This window comes from Simochromis diagramma, unplaced genomic scaffold (genome assembly GCF_900408965.1).
Source record: "Simochromis diagramma unplaced genomic scaffold, fSimDia1.1 OVJJ01000334.1, whole genome shotgun sequence".
Taxonomy (NCBI): Eukaryota; Metazoa; Chordata; class Actinopteri; order Cichliformes; family Cichlidae; genus Simochromis; species Simochromis diagramma.
This window is the reverse complement of record NW_024386764.1, coordinates 6,446,659-6,467,321: the sequence shown is the minus strand read 5'-3', so window position 1 is coordinate 6,467,321 and position 20,663 is coordinate 6,446,659. Positions and strand designations below refer to the sequence as shown.

The 20,663-nt window shown below is 42.2% G+C and overlaps 1 protein-coding gene across 2 annotated transcripts in view; it reads right to left on the bottom strand.

Annotated features, from left to right (window-relative positions):
- arid3a (AT rich interactive domain 3A (BRIGHT-like)) overlaps positions 1-19,987 on the bottom strand; it is a 44,438-nt gene extending 24,451 nt beyond the window's left edge. For both annotated transcript variants that reach the window (XM_040033531.1, XM_040033542.1), the window contains exons 1-3: positions 19,657-19,987; positions 6,281-7,014; positions 5,888-6,179 (exon numbers count right to left, since the gene is read on the bottom strand). In XM_040033531.1, the coding sequence (XP_039889465.1) occupies positions 5,888-6,179; positions 6,281-6,615 (627 nt within the window). In that variant the 5' untranslated portion in view covers positions 6,616-7,014; positions 19,657-19,987. The remainder of the gene's footprint in view (positions 1-5,887; positions 6,180-6,280; positions 7,015-19,656) is intronic.
- Positions 19,988-20,663: the final 676 nt, after the last annotated feature.

Sequence of the window (20,663 nt, the reverse complement as noted above, 5' to 3'; positions counted from 1 at the left end):
GGAGGGACAAAGAGCAAAGAAAGAAAGAATGAAGCAGCATCCATATAATCCTTTCTAAAGGAAAAACAGGGTTTAAAAAGTTACAAATATGAAGAATGTGGAGCATCTTGGGTCTTCCCAGCTTAGAAAAGCAATTTCCTCATTCTTGACAAAGGCTTACATGTTTGATACATTTGAGAAAGACAATACATGTCGTGAGGGAAGCTGCCTACACAAAAATAGCAACGTTTAGCAACCAGAGAAAAAAGAAGGGATGAAAGAGCTAGCCTCAGCCTTTACACGATCTTTGTTTACATTCCTGCTGCAGCCCCCACCTCTCCTCCCCCATATTGAGTTCCTGCCAATTTCCAGAATCCCCATGGCTGTACACTTTCTGACATCAGCTCCATGAAGCACACTAGGAGTTGGACACAATTCAAATGCTCCGCAGGGCTTCGCAGTCAAAACGAGCATTTACTACATGCTCTACTTGGCAGCGGTTCAAAGACCAACGCCAACTGACGGTCTTTTTCCTGTCACACCTACCCCCTTTGCTGCTCCTCCTCCCTTCAACAGGAAGACTGAGAGGTCTTCCCGTGCTGCTGTGGCCTTATTCCTTTGCCTTTTGTTTTCATGACATAAGCAGAGCCCATTAACCCTGTGTTGTCACTTTGTTAAACACAGATGGCAAACAGAGGCGTCTCAGAGCATAGTGAAACATGCCTGAGCTGATTCATTTTGAACCCTGCAGACTAGAGTAGGAATGAGTCTGCAGAATATCTGGCTTAGGTCCGAAAATCCAAATGATGCGCTTGATAAAAGTAATCGCTCGCTGCGCTTCTTAATGATAACACCAAGCAGATGGATCGGATAAAAGCTCAATAGCATGTGAAATATTGATCAAACACAGATGCATAGTCTGACATTAGTCAGTCATTAACAGTAAAAGGGTCAGCTGATTATGGAATCCAAAAAGGGCAGTAAGATGTGGTTTAAGTTCCATTTCATTGCATTTTATTACAAACCCTTCAACAGGAGCTTGTGGGCTATACAGAAGCAGAAGGAATAAACAGAATTGTGATAAATAAATGAAACTCACTTACATCAAATCAGAACAAACGGCTTTGCTAAAGTAGAACATAAACCCACTGAGCACCTTTCAGCAGCTGTATCAGCAGAAACCTGATGGGCAATCCCAATAAGTGTCGCTCCCAATTGGCTCTCTTTGGAGCTACGCTTCCTGTAGTCACTAACAGACAGCCCCTCGCCCCCATACCTCCTAATATATATGTGTGTGTTAGCAATTTAATGTTTAATGCCAGTCCCCCTTCCCCCTCTCTCCATTCGCCCTGATCACTGTGAGTGCCATGAATTTTTAAAGACATCCCTTCTTTACTGTCCATCTGGGCTCCATCTGCCCAGCTGCTGGTGTTTAAAGTAGACAGAGACACAGGACGGGATACTTCAAAGGCTTTGCATGGCCTCTGGCCCGAGGAGGATAGTGTTCATAAAAAAGGTAGCCTTTTATGCTGGCATGTGCACCACAAAGAGACAACATAATAACTGAAACCTGATTGTTATTGTACATCAACTTTGTTTTGAAAAGCTCAGTATTTCTAAAAGGTGATCAGGTCAACACCAGAATGCATGAAATAATAAATGAAGCTGCTATAAATAGTTATCCTTCATTTTATGTAAGAATTTCGATTCCTAATTTGATTTGGATTTTTAACTCTCTCTCAAAGCTTTCCAAGTTTTTATCAATAATTATGCCATAACAAAGCCTCCACTCAAATCGCCCAGTATTTCAGTGGAGATTGATGGAAACAAATGCATGCAGGTCTCCTAGCTATAGGCTTAATTTAATAACTAGCTGGGAATAAAAATGGAGTGTGATACTGATACAGATAATTCCAAGAGTCAGACATATCGGGGACGCTCATACATGTGTTCCGTTTGCGGCGGTATCACTGAAATAGCTTCACCAGACATACAAATCAAATAATCCAACAACCCTGGCATTATTTGATATCTGTGTAAATCCTCGCTCTTTTATTTCATTTGGCGCTCTGCCTCGGCCAGATATGAGGCAGCTGGCAAAATGCCTTGAATAGTCTGATTAATTAATTTAAAACCACAGCGTAATCAGACATCCGACCAGGGCAGACCTCTCGGCTTCATTTAGTCTGACCTTTCAGGCGAAAGAGGCGAGATAGAGGGAAGGTGGCTGGGTGATCCACCAGGAATGCAGGTTTGCTGATATATCTTTCCACCACAGCCTGGGGCAAACCTTGACTAAAAGCTGGGTGTGGGCTGGTTTTAGTTCGCTGAATCCACATCTTGCGTTTATTGGATTTATATTGTGCACTAGAGCTTTTATGATCCTGTTGTTGTCTTGTAAAGTGATTAAGGATGCATTTTTTTGTAACTGTTTCTGTACAATGTTCTTATACATTCTCTCCTGTCCCCTGTGTTTGTAACCACTGCTATGGACCTGTGGTGCCACACTGAGACATTATTTGTGCTGTACAAACATAAAGAAGAAAAAAGGGCAGTTTTCAGTTTGGAAGTGCTCCAACTGCTCTGCACTGATAGAGGCACGCAAAGTTTCTGCTGAGGATCTGAGCTTCCTAGTGGCCACATTATCACCCTCCATCAGGCACATTCCAACAGCCTCCACCCACCTGCCCAAAATAAACTGTACAGTCTTAACCCCTTCCTCTCCACCCAGTGCCCTCCAAAGCACCCTACCAGCATATGACATGTCTGAACACATGTAATTGTAAGCTAGGAGGTTAGTGCTACCCATCAGACCCTCTTTTCGCCCCCTTCTGTGATAGAGATATTAAGTCTACACCGAAAACTTTTCATGATATCTTGATAAAAACGGACCATCAGCTCAGGGTTGCTCTGATGCAGCACTAGTTGCCCATTTTGCGCAGTGATGACAAGTGCAATATTTTAACCAACATAAATTACAGCCTCACGTGTCTTTTAATTGCCACGAGGGCTTGGTGGTATGGACAGGTGGTGACAGGGATTTTTTTGTGGGTGTAGCTTTCCTGGCCTTGATAGCTGCATCATACAGTATTTTTATATGTTTCAGATGATTGCACAAATACTCAACGGTACATATAATCCCATGAAGCCCTTAATAAGCAGGTTTTATTGGGTTTTTTTTTTTTGCACAGGGGCATCTATGACTGTGCTATGCGCATGTCTATGCGCTCAGAGCGCGTCAAGTCAAGTTTGCGCTGAAGCCGTTTGCAGATTTTACCGTTTTCCACATGACGGGGAGAAACCACAAACATTAGGTTCCGAACAAAAAAAAGAAGAAGCAAAATAAAATTGGTGCACGCCACATACAAATTAAGGCTGAGGTCAACAATTTTGATTTGCTTGAGGTTAGAATTATCAGGGGACAGACTGTCTTCGTCGTGCCAGGCCACGGCTGCAATTATTTCCATCGACTGTAATCATCTGAGGGCAAAATAAGTGGATGTTCAAGACTGGAAAAACCTGGTTTTACAACGTTACAGACTGTCGAGGAACACCGTGAGCTCGACACAGATTTTACTGTTGTTACCCAATTCCCTATATCATGCCACAATGCTGAGTTCCCTCTTCTCAGGCTTTAAGTTGTGTAGGCGTGACGCAGTGTTACCCAATCTATTGGGTATCTGACCAGTCACGGTGCTGACTGTCTTGATTATATAACGGTCTGCTGCACTAACACAGCCCTGTCTGATCCTCTGCTGACTGAGGTGCCATGATAAAAATAAAATAATAATAATAAAAACCCAAAAGTATCCATTCAAGTCGTTCACACAACATTTACAGAGGGAGGGGTGGACTATTTAGAGAAGCAGACTATAGGTTTTAGAGAGTTTGAGTCCACATGCTCTGTAATTACAAGAAATGCGCCTTAAATGACATAATCTATAGTTTGGTTTAAAACTGGAGCACATGTCAGCTAGGAGCAACGTGGCAAAGACGTTTGACTTAAAAACAAATAAAAACTAAAGTTAATTGTATTAAAAGCTTTTTCTCATTTCCTCTGAAGCAGTTTAGCAGCTTGTCTGTTATCTGTCCTGATAAAATATGTTTTATGGTTAGAATTGTGCGACAGGACGTGAGGTTGCACTTTAATGGTGGCTTTCATTATGTAATAAACTGCTGAATGTGATGGCGGCTTAGTGTATATTACATTTTTAAACTGGCAAAACAACATTTAGTTGTCACACCATGCAGAAGTAGTTTTGTTGGGTTTTTTTTATTTAAGGAGGCTAAAAATACTTCTCTGTGAGCAGTTTTGCAATTTGCATAATTGCACATTTTAGAAATAATAAAGCTTATTTTGCTACTAATCTAAGTATTAGGGTTTGTATTTTGCTTTTCTTGTAGGAAAACCGCATTATCTGTGTGTCCTGTTTGTGTCAAATTTAAAAATAAATACAGTAAAGAATTCAGTTTTATATCATCTGAAATAAACTTTTAACCAACCGTCTTCCCGCTTGCGTTCCCCTTTTATCGACAGCTGCCCTCTATCCAAACTTAGCTGTTGACAGTCTTAAATCTCTTCACGTAAACAGCCCGTCTTTATTCCACCAGGGCCTCCCTCATAATATCCAGCCCACTAGCATGTTTACAGTAAACGCCAGCATGGCAAAGCTGTTAACATGCACTCTAACCCACCCACAGCCCTTCCTGATCCCTCTGAGCTCCTCTTCCTCAGCTTCCAGTCCTTCAAGACTGTTCCAAGGAACAACTTTCTTTCATTCTTAGTCCATATTAGTTGGAAAATCAAAAATCTCACCAGGCACCAAGCTGCCACCAGAAGAAATTGTCTCTTCAATCATCTGCCTTGACCAGACTGTGAAGTGGCAAAGGCAAACTGAAAACCCTCACCTTAGCCTTTATCAACATTTTGCCCGGTGGCTAGTGCTAATTTCCCACCCTGGTCAGATTACATCACATGCTGCTGAGAAAGTGCAATAGAGTTTTAATGTGAATGGCTTGAGGGCCAGATGTGGCCCAGTGGTAAACAACAAATATTTTAGACTAATCTGCTTCTTTGGCCAGAGTCCCTCCAGTCTAAAGCCCTTAATACCATCAATCAGCAGTAATGACAGCAACAGTTAAAGCTGCGGACCTTCAAAAGACTTAAATGGCAACTATAGCTGGGGCAAAGATATAAGAAATAAGTGTTTATGCACGGCAGAGTATTATAATTTACAATGCTATTACTGAATTGGTCACATTTTAATAGTAAGACAACCTCTACTCTGATTCACTTGTATCATATCGCACCAGTTTGTTTAACCATTTTACCCAGCTCGGACTGAATCTGAAATACGTACATCCAGTTGCATTCACATAATCGCCTGGTATCTGGGAGATTGTTGTCAGCAGGGGGGTTAAAGTGGGCCAGAATGATCCAGAATGGTGCTCAGACACTTTCGGTTAATGAGCAATTAAATCTGATTGGCACATTTCCATTTTCACAAACTGCAATGGCTCATTTTAGCCAGTGTCACAGAGTCAGTGAGGTCACTCCAAGATCCTGCCTGCACGCTTCCTTTTTTTGTCTCATTTCTGTGATTTGTTCATGGTGTAGATATAAAGGTGTGTTCGAGGTACAGAAGTGGACTGAGTGATTCAAATAGCTCGATTAATAAGACACAGAAAAAAAACACATGTTAGTGTGTGATCATTTTGCTCCCCAAGCTGGAGAAAAATGCAAGCCACAATGGCAAATGTAACACGGCATTATATAATGCACAACGTAGCTGTTCCTCCCCACACACACACATCTGACCTTAGGGTTCCCCCACCTGCCAAATCCCACTTTAACCTCTAATTGTCGGTGCAGACCTCCACACAGTAATGGACCAGAAAGTGATGGTACCTGTCTGAACTGCTCCTCGTAGGTCCAGTCTCCGTGGTCCTGCCCACTCAAATGGCTATGCGTGGTATGTGAATGCAGATGTGCTCCCACTGCTGAGCGGGACTCCTGCTCAACACTGGGACGGACCTTCAGGAGCTGGGAATGGGGGTTAAGCTGGCGGTGAGGCAGCAGGAGGATGCCCTTGCCAGGGGCCACTGCATCATGACCCGTAGGCAGACCTTCCTCTTCAAGGTCATCCTCAAAGTCTTCTTCCATCTCACCTTCAAAGTCCTCCTCGTCCCATTTCTGTTTGCTGTGTGCGTCACAAATACATTTATATATTGAAAAACTACACTACACACAGAAACTAATCACTGACATTTTCAGAAAGGTCCAGCAAAGAAATTCACTTACATCTGTTCCTCTTCATCTGACCCCATCATGTCCTTGTATTGCTCCTCTCCTTCATCGTTGTCCTCATTATCGCCTTCCTCGTCACCACCACTGCTGCGCTCCGACATGGGGCTGTCCGACACCCTCTGCAGCCCGGCCGCTGCAGCACGCATGGCTGCAAGAGCCGCTATCTGAGTCTGCTCTGTCTCAGGTGCCGGGCTCCCTATCAGCTCATCCCCTCCGGCCATACGGACCTGAGTCTGTTGGGAGGCGGCTTGCTGCTGTAGCTGCTGCTCCATCAGTAGCTTGGCCCTCTGCTGCCTGTGCAGATTTTCCATGACGGCCTGCAACTTCATCTCCAGGGAAAGTGGCAAAGCGTTCAGAGGCCTTCTTTCCCCTCCCTCCCCTGCTGAAGGAGCACCAGTCGAAGGCCAGTCAGGGGTCAACAATAGGGGAGCAATAGCCAACTGAACCTGCGAGGAGGCAGCTAGCAGCTTGCTGTAGGTCTGGAGGTTACAGTTATGATGAAATGTGGGTCTCTGAGGGGGAGTGAAAGGTGAAAAAAAGAGGAGCTCGCTGACATGCAGTCAGAGGTTGGCTGCAGTTCTGAAGACAGAGGCCTCTCTCTTGTCTCAGTGGTTTTTCCTACAGTTGGGGAGAAACCGAAGCCGGTAGCAGAGGTGGCTGGTTCAGAGAGGCACAAGACGTGGAAGTAAAGGAGGGAGTACAAGTCTTTGCTGACAGCCTACAAAGACCTGAGGAAGAGAAAGAACAGAGCGTCAGATTGCCACTTCCCACTCTCTGTAAAGATCATTACCTGTTCAGATCACCCGTGATACTCATCTAGTAGTTTCTCCATTTTTGATTTTCTGGTTTCAATAATCCTGCAAGAAAACTATTCACTATCACTATTTATGAATAAACAAAAGTTCTGTAAAATCTCAGCGCTACCCTGTCTACTCAAAAAAGGAAAACACAAAGGAGAACAAAATGTTTAATATTACTAACAAAAATGCAAATTGTAATTCGAGATTCCTGTGAAACACAAAATACACAGTCTTTAAAGGCAACGTACATTGTGAAGGATTAGTCAAACAAAACAAAACACGCGAGGAACAGGACAAACTGTTTCAACCTCAACAACAAGAGGAAGTGAAATCACAGGGAGAACCATCACGTTTTTTACCTGGTTGGCTAGGAGTCAAGATGAATTTCAGCCTACTGGCAAAAGATTTTAGACAACGCTGTCTCAGGTTGAATTAATATTCACACAAGTGTCACATCACCGAGGCTTCACTGCTGTGTTTTCCCCTTTAAGAGTGAGACACACAGTGGGGAGTTTTCTGAAAGTCACGTAGGTTGCCGTTGTTCTCCTACACACCTGCTCCATAAGTGCCCAGGTATGCAAAGCAGGCTGTACTATAAGCAGTGACCTTCAACCTATCGACAGTAACGACGCCGCAAAGATCCCCTGCTAAACCCCGCTAACCTAGAATCTGGTCAAAATGCTAAGAGGCGTGGGTTTGGGGAGGCTGTGTTTAGATCAGTCACATACAGATAAGAGCAGAGTCGACAGCACGAGGGGAAATGAAATTCAAGTGCAGGTGCTGGACATGCCAAGCTCCAGTCATGACAAGAAGCAGCAGTGACTGTACGCCAGTACTCATTCGGCTATGCTGACTAATATATGAAAGAAACTGATCTCGATAACCACCATCTGGCACGATCTTTGTCTTTCACAAACTTCAGATTTTGCGTTGCGTCTACTCATTGAGTATCCTTTAAATGAAAGCATGAATGATCGTCTTTTCGAGGTTAGCTCAATCTGTATCACAACTACATGCAACGCAGCGGCACACAAACACAGTTCTATAATTGTTTTTTCAGCTGATATCTCAGGCTTGCATTTGCTTTTCTTACAGATGACAACATCTATGAATCCCCTTTGAAAATGTGACCAGCACAGCAAACCTGGGCACAGCATACCTCATCATTACAGGTATTTTCTTGAGCACAGAGGTTGTTTTTCTCCAGCGTGCGGCTAACTGGAATTACACAGGAAATCTCACCAGAGTTTCACGGGTTTGGTAGTATAATTACATGTAGGCACGAGAGGGTAAACAGCGTATCCACTTTTCAGGCCCGCAGTTTCTTGAGGCTTCCAACTGAAAGCCATGGTGCCACTCACAGGAAAATTAACCTTTTTCCATATCTTGTGTTTACATAGCTGTGAATACTTGATAAGAACACATACAAGAATCCTGGCAATTGCCAAGAGATGTGTTTTTCCAATCAGCCAGTTTCTCAACAAGACATTCAAATGGAAAACAACAGCTTCTGCAACATTATACCTGTGTGACTCATGCGAAAGATCAACTTACATTTGCACAACATTAGTAATCTACAGAGAATTAATTGTGCACGACACAAATGACACACCAGACCGATGAATGAAAATTTGCACATGACACTATAAATTTAGGTGCAGTTTATGTTCCTGTACCTCCAAAATAAGTATACACTTCTTATACACCGAGTATTACAGAGTCACAGACTGGAGTTAGGTGCAGCAAGAAGTCAAATTCAGCAGCAGAGCTGAAACCTTGGAGCTCATTCTGAGAAAATGCACTTCAGAAGTACAAACTTCTTCCACTACTAAGACTCGAAAAGCTTCAGAGGTGTTTGATATAGTGCAAGTTACATCCCCTCACCCCGACATTATCATGCACGAATAAAAACCACAATAGAAATATTTCAGCCACTCTATACCATGGTGTTAAGAGAAATGTTGCGCAAGGAAACAAGAGCTGTGAAACTTTGTTTCCACATAGGGCGAAGGAAGTGACAACTGACGGAGCAGATGTAGTAAGGCAGCTGACAGATATTCAATATTGATTCAGTGCATTCTTTAGGGGCAATCGAGACGCAACTGAACGCCTGCAGTTGTCAGATGGAAAATAAAGCAGGATTACGGCGCCTCAATGAGCTGGATCTGGTTCGACTGAAACAACTTGTGCACGTTGTATTTACAGAGGGATCCAAGGGGAAAGACGCCGAGAATGACAGGAAGCAAACTCTCGACTATCCAGTAGCAATAAAGCACTAAATGACAAACAAATTCAACAACGCACTCGCACACGTTATCTTGATAGCGCATTTTGCTTAAAGTGTTTTTTTTAAGAAGTCACACATCACAGTCACGCAATTTCTGGTGTTCACTTCATGTTTGTGCCATGAGCATTACAGCTCCGGATACTGCGCCCCTCTCTCTCTCTCTCCCTGTCATCTTGTCATATATGTAATTTCAAAGACAGAAGTGATTACAACAAAGCTCGTCTGTTGACTCTTCCTGTGCAGGGGGAAGCAGAAGTGGTCTCTTTGTTTCATGCCACTGATGATCAGTAACATGATTTCCTTCATGCTAGATGGTGCAAATTACATTGCACCACTACATATGTTCTCTCCACTTCCCCAAATGAGGAGGTTCGCTTACTTCTAAAGACTTTCTATATGCATTGCAAACGACTACATTGCTGTTGTTGTATACTGCCTGAACTAAAAGAAAATCTGAATATCGTCGAATTTTTCTCATTTTATGTCTGGTCCTAACCAGAGATTCAGCTTTTCAGATTTTAGGTTTTCAGTTATGAGATAAGATATTTCTTTTTAATGTGAAACAACAAATCAGCTTCAGTTTTCCTTGGTTTCCCTGCTATCTGCCAAAACCTCAAATATTTGCTGTTGATTACCACATAAGCTCAAAAAAAAAAAAAAAGATGTGTGGGAAACCTTAAAAAAACAAAAAAAACAAGTAATAAGCGAGTAAGATGTTAACACTTATACATCTGTGCTGTAGAACTATATAAGCTTCTCACTTTTTGCATGAGCATCACATATTTTTGCCTGTGCGCCAAATGTTTTTTTAAATCGTCTTTGCAGCAAAAAACAACAACATTTTCATGCTTCCATGGATCATTTCAGATGCTATTATTTCAAGAACACCTTGATTTGTTTTGGAGCTCTGACTGGGATTTAAAAACTAGTCATCTAGCTACTCTTCACAAGTCAGAGGGGGTGGGGGTGGGGGGGGACCTTCTGGTTTATATTAGAATCATAAAGCCGGGTACTTATTAACAACAGGATTCGGGGAGTTAAGAGCGCTTAAAAGAACTGATGCACTGCCACTACTCCTTTTTAACTGCAGCAAAATGGCCAGAGGTTGACTCTTGAGTGAGTGATAAGGCATTTAGTATCTAGACCACAGCTTGCTGTGAAATTTGCAGCGAAGCTGTCTGAGTGGCAATGGGTGATTTCCCTTAAAACCCCCTTCTGGGTCTTCTTTGTACTGTACTACACGTGAGAAATCAGCGTTCATGGGGGAAATGTCTCCACATCTTCGACTAGTTACATGAGTAATATTTAGAATATTTAGAAGCTGCTGCTACACTAAGAAATTCTGTGTGTACAAGATCCTGTGGCAAGAAAACAAACAGGTTTCACGCCCTGTCTGTCTTCCTTTTTTGACAGTCAAAATGCTTTACAAACTCATTTACACCAAACAAATTATACCATGGTGTTGCTCCTTCTCTGGGAAACATTTCCATATCTCAGTATGTCGGGAAAAGGGGTTAACTCGGGAGTTTCTGAGAACTTGACAACAGCAGACAACTTCCTCTGCAGTTTTACTGCCACCTTTACGAGGGCTTACTGGACAACAACCCCACCAACATCTGGCTTTTGTAGTCGGTGGGAACAGGCACAATGGCCATTCATTCCTGTGTAAGTAGTCATGAGTATTTATCGCATCCAGCAACCTCTGTCACCTGCCTCCCACAGTGCTTCAAAACCAGAAACATGGCTCCAATATTTATTTATAAGGCATACGAGCTACACACCGCTAACCCCTCAGGTTTAGTCTTCCATTTGGACTAAACTGCAACAGTCTGCCTCCAAGTCTGTATTTACAACAAATGGATCAATTATATAGAACAGCACTTTATATGTACAACCAAATTATGAAGAATAGATCTCACAGGGACCACCGATAAAACCTCTGGAAGAAAGTCCACTTATTTAAAAAAAAAAAAAAAAAGACTCTGGCATTTGTGTGGATATATTCCTTGGGTTCATTTAACAGCTAAGTCTAAGTAGACACTACCTGCTGGGATAGATAGCAGGAAACCATGAGTGGGTGAGAGGAATTGAGGAACCACTGGCACAGAAACGTAAGCAGCTGGATGAATGGGGTATAAAAAAAAGAACACTAGCAGCTAATGGGTTAACCCTGTTTTTTTAAACCCACATTTGGGAAGTGGAAGACTGCAAGGTCTGAGCAAACAGGACAGAGTGATAAGAAAGGGAGCTAAGGGTCTAATTCCAACAAGATAAAGTGACCCAGGCTGGCTCAACATACAAGCACATACAGACTCTTGATAAATGAAAGGAAAACCCTGAACCCTTAACCCCATACACAGAGGAAGGATCTGGTGGCTCTGTTATGCCATGCTGGCTATTTTCCTGCCAGGTTTTGGCCACATCTGTCCTCTTGGGGAGCGTGGAAGGTGAGGGTGTCACAGCAAATACATACAAAGCTGTTCAATTGATCATCTTTAACTTGAGATGAAACATTTCTATGCTGATGTGAGAACTCTCTTCCAAGATGGCATGCGTGCCACAATGAGCAATGAAAGAAAGAAAGAAAGAAATTCTCAGAGAGAAAGAGGAGTATTAAAACCCAAGGGTTTTTCCTCAGCGGGTACGTTCATGTGCCAGCAAGATTGCAGATTGTTTATCTTGCATTTCACATTTGGAATAAAAGTGTTAATTTCCTTTCATGTACTGAAACAACAAACCACCTTGTTCCTGATAAAACATCTGCGGTTTGAGATGAGCCGTGTGAGGTCTCTGCAGGTCCTGAAACTAGATATTAAAATGAATGTCTGTCTGTTCTGCTTGACTAAAAATCTGAGAATTAGATTTTTTTAAAGCTGTAATCTGCTTTTTGTGCCTCGTCTCGGCGTATTGCTCGCTGACATGAGTGGGTGGGTGACATTGTAAAAGTTGTTTCGGTTTAGTTTCCGTAGATGGTTCGTGGTGTACGTTCTTTCTTTACATCTAGTTTAAATTAAAAAAACAAAAGACAAAAAAACAAGCTCAATCCAAATGGACGTGCAGACAGACTTAAATGGCATCGATGTTTTAACGCGATGCGGGTTAACTGAAATCCTGCAAGTTGTTATATCATTCAGCATGCTGTCATGCATCGATAGTTTGTACCATACTGTTACGTTAGTAGAGAAACAGGCTTTGTACTGATGTTATCAACAACATTCCCGGGCAAACATACGTCTGCCTGCCCCTCCTGAATATTTCTGTCTGTCTTTACTTTTAATATCAACGCTTCGTCGACTCAATCATCACACCTGAATTTATCAGATTATTACACCACGGTGCTCTCTGCAGCAAAGTTTACACACTTTTCTCAACAAATAAAGTAACACAAATTATTTAAATACTACACACTGGAGGTCACAGAAGAAGAAGAAAAAAAAAAATGCAACCACACCCATTCTACTTCAAACTGTTTATGTATACAAGCTGCTTTCTGTGTACACTAATTTACATATGATCCTTTTAAATAAAATAAACATATACTTGAACAGCCAAAATACTTAGCTCGCACACAATTACCTGCAGCAACTAAGAAATAGGCAGAAATCGTTACTTTAATTAACAAGTTGCGTTCTCCTCCTGAGGCAAAACATTAACCGGAAAGGCTGTTAACCTGAAACTGAAATGAACAACACGCCTATAATTTCAGGTAAGCAAATATTTTAGTTGGAACACAACAACTATTGCAATAAAGAAAGAGAATCAACTGAGTTAGTCACAATAAAGTGTACTTTTCAGTCTTTATTTATGTCCACTGTGTGCATTCAAATAGTTAACATGCTGCTTGGATATTAACTGAGGATAGAATTTAAAATGACAGATGTTTGCAGCAAAGGATTCACGATTACTTCTGAATCTAGACAAAAAGGGAAAAAAAGGAACGGGGTGGGGATAACAGCAAAAAGTTGGTTAGTGGTGCTGGTCTTGATTATGCCTCACTCTTGCATTCCTCGCAGTATTACCTCGTAAGGCAATAACACAGGCTCCATTGAACCCCAGTGGAGCAACAACAAGATCATTGAGGAAGTGTCGCACAGGCCGGTCACGTATTTTCCACTGAACCCTACCAGCAAGTCTAGGCCAAATCTGATTAGCGCCAGCTATGCTATAAATTAAGTGGGCATATAGCAGCAATAATCCAGCGATCCACTTCTCAGCAGTGAAATCTGTGGCCATCAAGCAACAGGATTAAGCTGTGGACGCGAGCGAGGCTAATAGTATTTTGCATGCTAAAACCACCGTATGATCTACAGTGTTCTGATTTCACTCGAAGGAAATGTAAAAAGCCTCTGCATGTCAATTGGAAACAGAGGAAAGTCACTGCTCCTTGCTCACATGTCTGAAACACTCTGAAACAATATGAGTAGTATTATTATTAATAAGCAACTGTAAGCAGTGCGAAAGGAAAACTGCTGAGGTTCAATACTTCTAGGAAAATGGAAGGAAATCCTAAAAATCATAAAAAGATTCAATTATAAGGCTGGATACTGATATATGTAAGTCAGGTAAACAAAAAAAAACAATACGAGCTGCTTAAAAGAGGTCATAGAATAACCACAGGAACAACATGTTACCATGTGTGTGGAAAGGTTTGCATTTCTGCACGTCAGACACATGTAACTTCAAGGCCAAACAACTGACAAGGAAAATGTTTCTCTGTTAGACAGAAGACCGTCCCTAACTGGCTGAAAAGTTATCAGCTGAACATTCAAATTAAAAAAAAAAGAGGTCTCTGCTGATTCAGCTGAAACGTTTGCTGCTGATAATGCCTCGCTGGTGGATATTGACTTTGCCATGTTACAACCCTACGAGAGCTTCGAGCAGACACTGTATTATTACAGGAGCAGACATAAATCTCATGTGACGACAGCTCTGGTGGGGAGACGCAGACCATTCTTAAGGAGGCTAACGCAGTCTGTGCTGCAGTGAAAACAACAGATGACATCAGTATTTTTATGGTTAACTCTCTCATGGCTCGACAGTTTCATTTATACCGGCTGGTACCCGTTCTTTGTTGTTCTGTTTTGCTTTTTTTTTTTCATTTTTCTTTTGTGCAGCTAAACCGCAACCTGAAAAAAAAAAAAAAAAAAAAAACACAAAAAAGAAACAGTTTTCTGAAACAACTTCCAGAGAAAGTGAACAAACAAGTCACATCAACAGATCAGTGCTTTCATTTTAGGCAGCTGTTTTGTGTCCACTGATCCATGTTCATTTCTGCTTAAGCTTTCACTACTTTACTCTGTCTATTCCCTTTATGGTTTAAAAAAACAAAACAAAAATAACCCCACTACTTTTTTAAATACAATTAGTGCATTTAATCAAGCCACCTGTACTGCTAATATTAATATTAACTACTTTAGTACCTCCAGTGATTACTATAAAGGCAGTTACCAGGTCAGAACTTTGCCATGAAAAACAGAAGCTCAGGAGACAGGCTGCGTGTTTCAGCTCGCAGGTTTCAGTGCACTGCCATTGTGGCTCCAGAGTGATGATATGACGCCGCTTCGTCTAGCATGGGAAAGGTGGAGGGGGGGCATTTTTCATTGAATGGCATGAAAACTGGATTAACTTGTCGGTTTATATAGAGACTACATGGTCACGTCACTACATTGTGATCTTTTACAATCCATCCTTTTGTGTGTACACGGTTGATGGATGATTGGAAACCTAAGATAAAGACTTCTTTGCACACAGAGAAAAGAAAAAAAAAAAAACACACTGCTGGTGGTCAGTTCTGTATTAGATGTGGATTAAACATCTCTGCCTAATAAATACCAGCAGCTTGATCTGCTAGCAAAGGATTTATATTTGATTAAATTAGTTTTTGATTACTCGGGTGGGTTGTTAGTGCCAGCTGACACAAACGTAATGCTAAATGTAACAGAAATGCTTCAGGTCTGATGGACACGTCAACATGTTGCAGCTGTGGCCTGGTATCCGGGCAGATGAGCACGGGACACCTGTCTGGCGCCGAACCCACTGCGTTCACAAAGCTTACATCTGTCTGAGCAGGTTGGTTCAGGACCTGTGGGCCATCCCAAAGCCTTAGTCCTTTCCTTTTGCCTACGTCACTGTCAGGCCTGCTGGGATTCCCTCATGACTCCAGCCCACGTAATGAAGTAACTGTATGGGTTTTTTTCCCCTGCATTTTTTGGCTACAGTTAAAGGCCCACGTGCTGAACAGTGCCTTCAGAAAAGCAGCTTTTGGCACAAGAACAGCTGAAAGGCAGCCAAGCCGCGCTGCCTCCCACTACTTTAATGGCAGGAAGGCTTGTGGTGTGCAGACAGCACTCAACATTCACAGTAATACAATCTCTGCTGATACAGAAGCGTTCAAGTAGTCAATGCAGTCCTTGAGCCAAAGCCTACACCCCTTGGGAGTTGCAGGAAGGGTGACAAATTAAAGCAAGAAAATAGCCCTGAACACAGTAAAAGGTTTATAGTTTGATAAGAAAACAAGTAGACTTGTCTGTCCTGTCTGAGCATGTCTTCCTGTCATTAACTCGCAGCCACTAACCAGTTTAGTGGCCAACTGCCAGTGTCTGCCGTTCACTCAGCCGTGATGCTCGGAGGCAAACTGAACAAGCTATTTGCATGTGACACTTACTACTTCCAAATGATCTTCAAATACACTTGGGCTGAGATCAGGCGCCGCTGACGACAGGAAGCTATGTGGATTTTTGCTTGTAAATGACAACGTGACACTGCCTCATGCTGATATGTGCATTTGGCAAGGTGAGAAACAGTGAGGTGTGAACCTACCAGCGGCACAAACTCCTTAAGACAAAAAGAAGAAGAAAAAGTGAATTAAAAGAAAAGCAGAAGTCTGGCTCTACATGGAACACACATGACTAATATATAAGGTGTTACATGAACCTGAGATGGTTTCAATACAGATAATCCCAAACGGCAGATTAAAGAAGAGGCCAGAAGGGACTATGTTAAACAGCAGGAGAAAGAAAACAGAAAACACACTCCGGGGAACCAGCAACAGAAAGCAGGCATATCAGTAGAAGACAATGCAATGAGAAGACAGACGTGGCCATCGGCCAACCCACAATACATGTGTCAGCAGGACTGATATCTAGATGATAGCAGGCTCAATCGCCTACGATAATAAATGGAACAAAAAAAAAAAAAAAAACAAGCAATGAGTGAGAAACACATTACATTTTGCTTTGAATGCCAGTCATTTCATTTCTAATCTACAATGAGCCAATCACAATGTAAAATAAAAGCCTGGCTTGGTTCAGCTGCCTTTCCCTATGCCGCTGGTCAAAGGATACCATATGGAGAGGGGACCAAACAGATTAGCGGTGCAGTTTTTCTAAGGTGATTGAGGAATGGTGGGTGCCATGATCAGGACCTGGAAATCTCTGTTAAGATGATGCCAAGTTCTGCGACTCAGCAGCTCACACTTTCTTTGTGTCTGTCAGCAACAACTTAAGAAGTAATTATGCCCACTCAGATGCGGGACGGCTCTCAACCTTCCTGGCGGCGTCTTCTCCTGGTTCACCTTTTTGGGTTTCAAAAACACCCGTCCTCCTCATCAATTTGTGTGCGTGCTGAAAACTTTTGCAAAATTGATGACCACACAAAGAACATTTCAAAACCGTGCCTGTGACCTCAAACCACACAATGGACCACTTTGTTGCATTTTTGCAACAGAGAACCATGAATCTGAATCTAACCCTTTGATTAATAGCACAAAGATATTAGCCTTTTTTTAAAAAAAAAAACTTTTACAAAGAATCACTCATCCTGATGGAAGGGAAAAGCATCTAAAACCACTTTTAAATAAGACAGTGAAACCAGACTTGACTGTTTTTTCGTGTCATAAATGTTTAATGTCATCCAGACAAATGTACTCTACGGGGCATTTCCTGTGCCTGTACTCCACTGTCCCCTTTACTTGGGGAGAAACTTTAACAGTAACCACAAACCAAATGTTAGTCAGTTTTGGTTGTGGCTGCGAGGTTCCTCGTGAGACAAAACAGGCTATTATGAGAGAAATACAGTTTGAGGGCCTCTCGACTCTTTTGGATGAAACGTTAGCCGTCCCCCTTTTTCACAACTGCGGACGTCACATGAAAACAGTCTGCAGGGCTCATACTGTGGACTTTCCCACTACCATGCTATAGCACTCAAGATGGCACATTGTGTCCAAGCCACCACTGTGACGCGACTTTTCTTTGGAATATTTTTGACTGGACTTGATTTTATCTAGCTGCGTCAGAGTTGCACTTACACAGAAATGTCAGCAACTTACGGGATTTTTATTTTTTTTACGTGTAAGAAACTGAAAAAACCCTTGAACTCTAGTGAAGATCATCTCATTCAGACATCTTGTGTAGGGTTATTTTCACATCTTTAAGTACATCTATTTTCTTACATTTTTATGTTTTTGGTTGGTTTTTTTTTACATCAGAGTAGTCCATACTCCCAAGAAAGATTTGAGGTTTTCAGAAGTAATTTCAGGTTTAACAGTTTTATTTTCAGTGTAAGTATTTAACTTCTTTCCTAGGTACAATTCTTAACCTGGAAACCTGACAGTCTGTGCTTTGACTGATAGATGTGTGTAAGCCTTTGAAAAGCATGTCACCCCTGAACGAATAGAACTTCCTTGATGAGAGGCTTCATTCATTCATTCTTCCTTTTTTTAGTGCAGGCTGTAGGCAATTTCACAGCCATCAAATTGTCCTAGAGGCCTTTATATAAACATAATCCAGAGAGAGGGAGCACTTATGCCATGTACTTACTTGTTGATAAGATTTGCAAAGTCTACTTACTTTTTGATAGGTCTTTATTTGTTCATCTATTTGCTCCCTATACTACCAAGACTTCTTTAGCCTGAAGCATTGTGATTACAGGTAGTCAGATAATTTAAGAAAAAAAAGCTGGCATTGATACTGAAAGGCTTATTAACGCAGGAATTCACACAGTCAACATTCATCTCTTCTTTTCCGCTCTAATATGTAAAACTAATGCTTTTTGCTCTGTGCTAGAGCTTAAATTCCGCAAAATTACGTTGGTTTGGTTTCCTTCTTCGGAGGAAAAATGCAGCACTGACCCTGTCCATGTCTGCTATTGGTCATCTGGTTCCAGCTCCGCCTCTTTTATGTGAAAGGACAGAGCTAGATTAGGAAAACCTGGTTTTACGTCCACTGTCGCGTGACTGTGGTTTAGAGTCTTATGGAGCTACATATGTTAACCTTGCTCCTTAGCACAGGCCTTTGGGGCTGCCTGCTCTTACTAAAGTGAGTGGCATGAAGCAGTCTTAAAAAGCTGCTTCAAAGTAGTCCATAAAGCCACCTTTTGGTCTCCGGTGACTCCCCCCTGCAAAAACACCACCACCACCTCTCTCTCGTCCCCTCCCAGCTAATGCAAAACATGGCAGCCAGACCTCCAGTGAAGGCCCCAGCTGTACTTGCAGTCACATGCTCTGGCTTTTATATTTAACTTAAAGGGCAATGGGATGTACTTATGTTACACAATCATACAGTGGATGTGTAATGGCGGTGTAAAACAGTGGGTTCGAGCTCTACGGGACGCGGCGTCAGACGTCGTTCAAAATGTATATATGCATATATTTATATACGTTTATTTAAAACCCCCACGCACATACTTTAATTTGCACTTTTAGCCGCCAAGATTTAACAGCAAGAAAAAAGCGCTTTGTCTGTTATTGGCACGTAACGAAGCCGGTGTGTAGTGTGACTAATCCTCCTGCAGTGTGAACTTACGGTTTTACGTTTGGGACGTGGTTGAAATGACAACGTAACGGTCAGAAATCGACTGATAGCCCTTATTACTACGGTGACACGGTTACCAGGTAACACCAGAGACTAACTCTGCTAGTTATTAAAATGACAACCTTTTCTATTTTTACCCTTCATAGTATTAATAAATATATACACACACACACATATATATATATAAATATTTGAGGGGTGTTGGGGGAATAGTTTACAAAAAAGTGCCCTTTCAATCAGCGTATGGCTAATATCTAACCGTTGTGAGTGATTCACGGTCCTTGAGTCCATCCGCTACCTTTGCAATAGGCAATTAATCAGACATTTGAAAGCGTATAGATAAAAAAAAACGGCGTCCTTTCTAATAAATGACGAGACAAACACAAGGAGGAAGCCACGGAAAAGTGAACGGAGTTTAAAGGGTAGCTCGGGCACAAATAAAGCGAGCGAGACAGAGAGAGAAAATAAACTTACCACATCGGCTTCCGTTCGGTATTCTCACTCCTCAGAACCGGAAGAAACATTCCTTGTTTTCTCCGACTCTGAATCCCGAGTGCTCTCGCTCTCACCGGTTACGCGCAGAGGAAAAAGCCCCGGAACGAGGTCGAAGAGAGGTGATTAGCATGTATATCGACTAGAAATGAAGTGGCTTCATGTGACTGCATGACACCCACTCGATCAGCTTGCGCATGTAATTGTGTTTTTTAGAATTTGCGTGGCGCTAGACAGACACGGAGACAGAGAGAGAGAGAGAGAGAGAGGGGGAGAGGCGTGGAGAGACTCTCCGGTTTGCACACTCACATCATTGGTTGACAAACAGCAATCAGATGCAAATTCCTAACCTCTGAATCAGCAGGGGCCAGCCCTCCCACCTCCCCCCAACCTCCCCTACCTCCCCCCTACCTCCCCTCCTCTTCCTCCCGGACGCCCCCAACCCCCGCGGCAGGGTAAGTGCAGGGCTATAAAGTTGGAGTGGGGCAGAAAGCTGGGGACGTTAGAGCAGATGATGCAAACTTCAGGCACACTTTGCATTTGGTGTCCCTGCGGTATTTAACAGATGGACAGTAGCAGGTGAATTAAAGTAAACGTAGCAGTGTCAACAGACGTCAGAAGTAGCGGCGCAGAAAGAGAAGGGGGAAAAGGTGTGGTTTAATGTGCGGCATTTCGTGGGCCTATTACAGGGGTTTAAAATGTGAATAAATAAGAATAAAACGTAGCGTAGAGCAGAAACAGCCACTTGCGTAAGGACACAGTGAAGCTGTTTACAATCAAACTACAACAGAAAAGGGTTATTTAATCTGCCAAACTGACTGAATTCAATTTCCCAGATAAAAATATTTCTATAAAATATTATAAAATAGAAAATATTTTATATTTTTAAATTCTGTTGGTCTAGCTTCCTTCGTTAAAGGAAAAATAAACCCAGTAGCCAATAACAAGTAATTATATGCCAGTATTACAGATACCAATGCGGATACAGA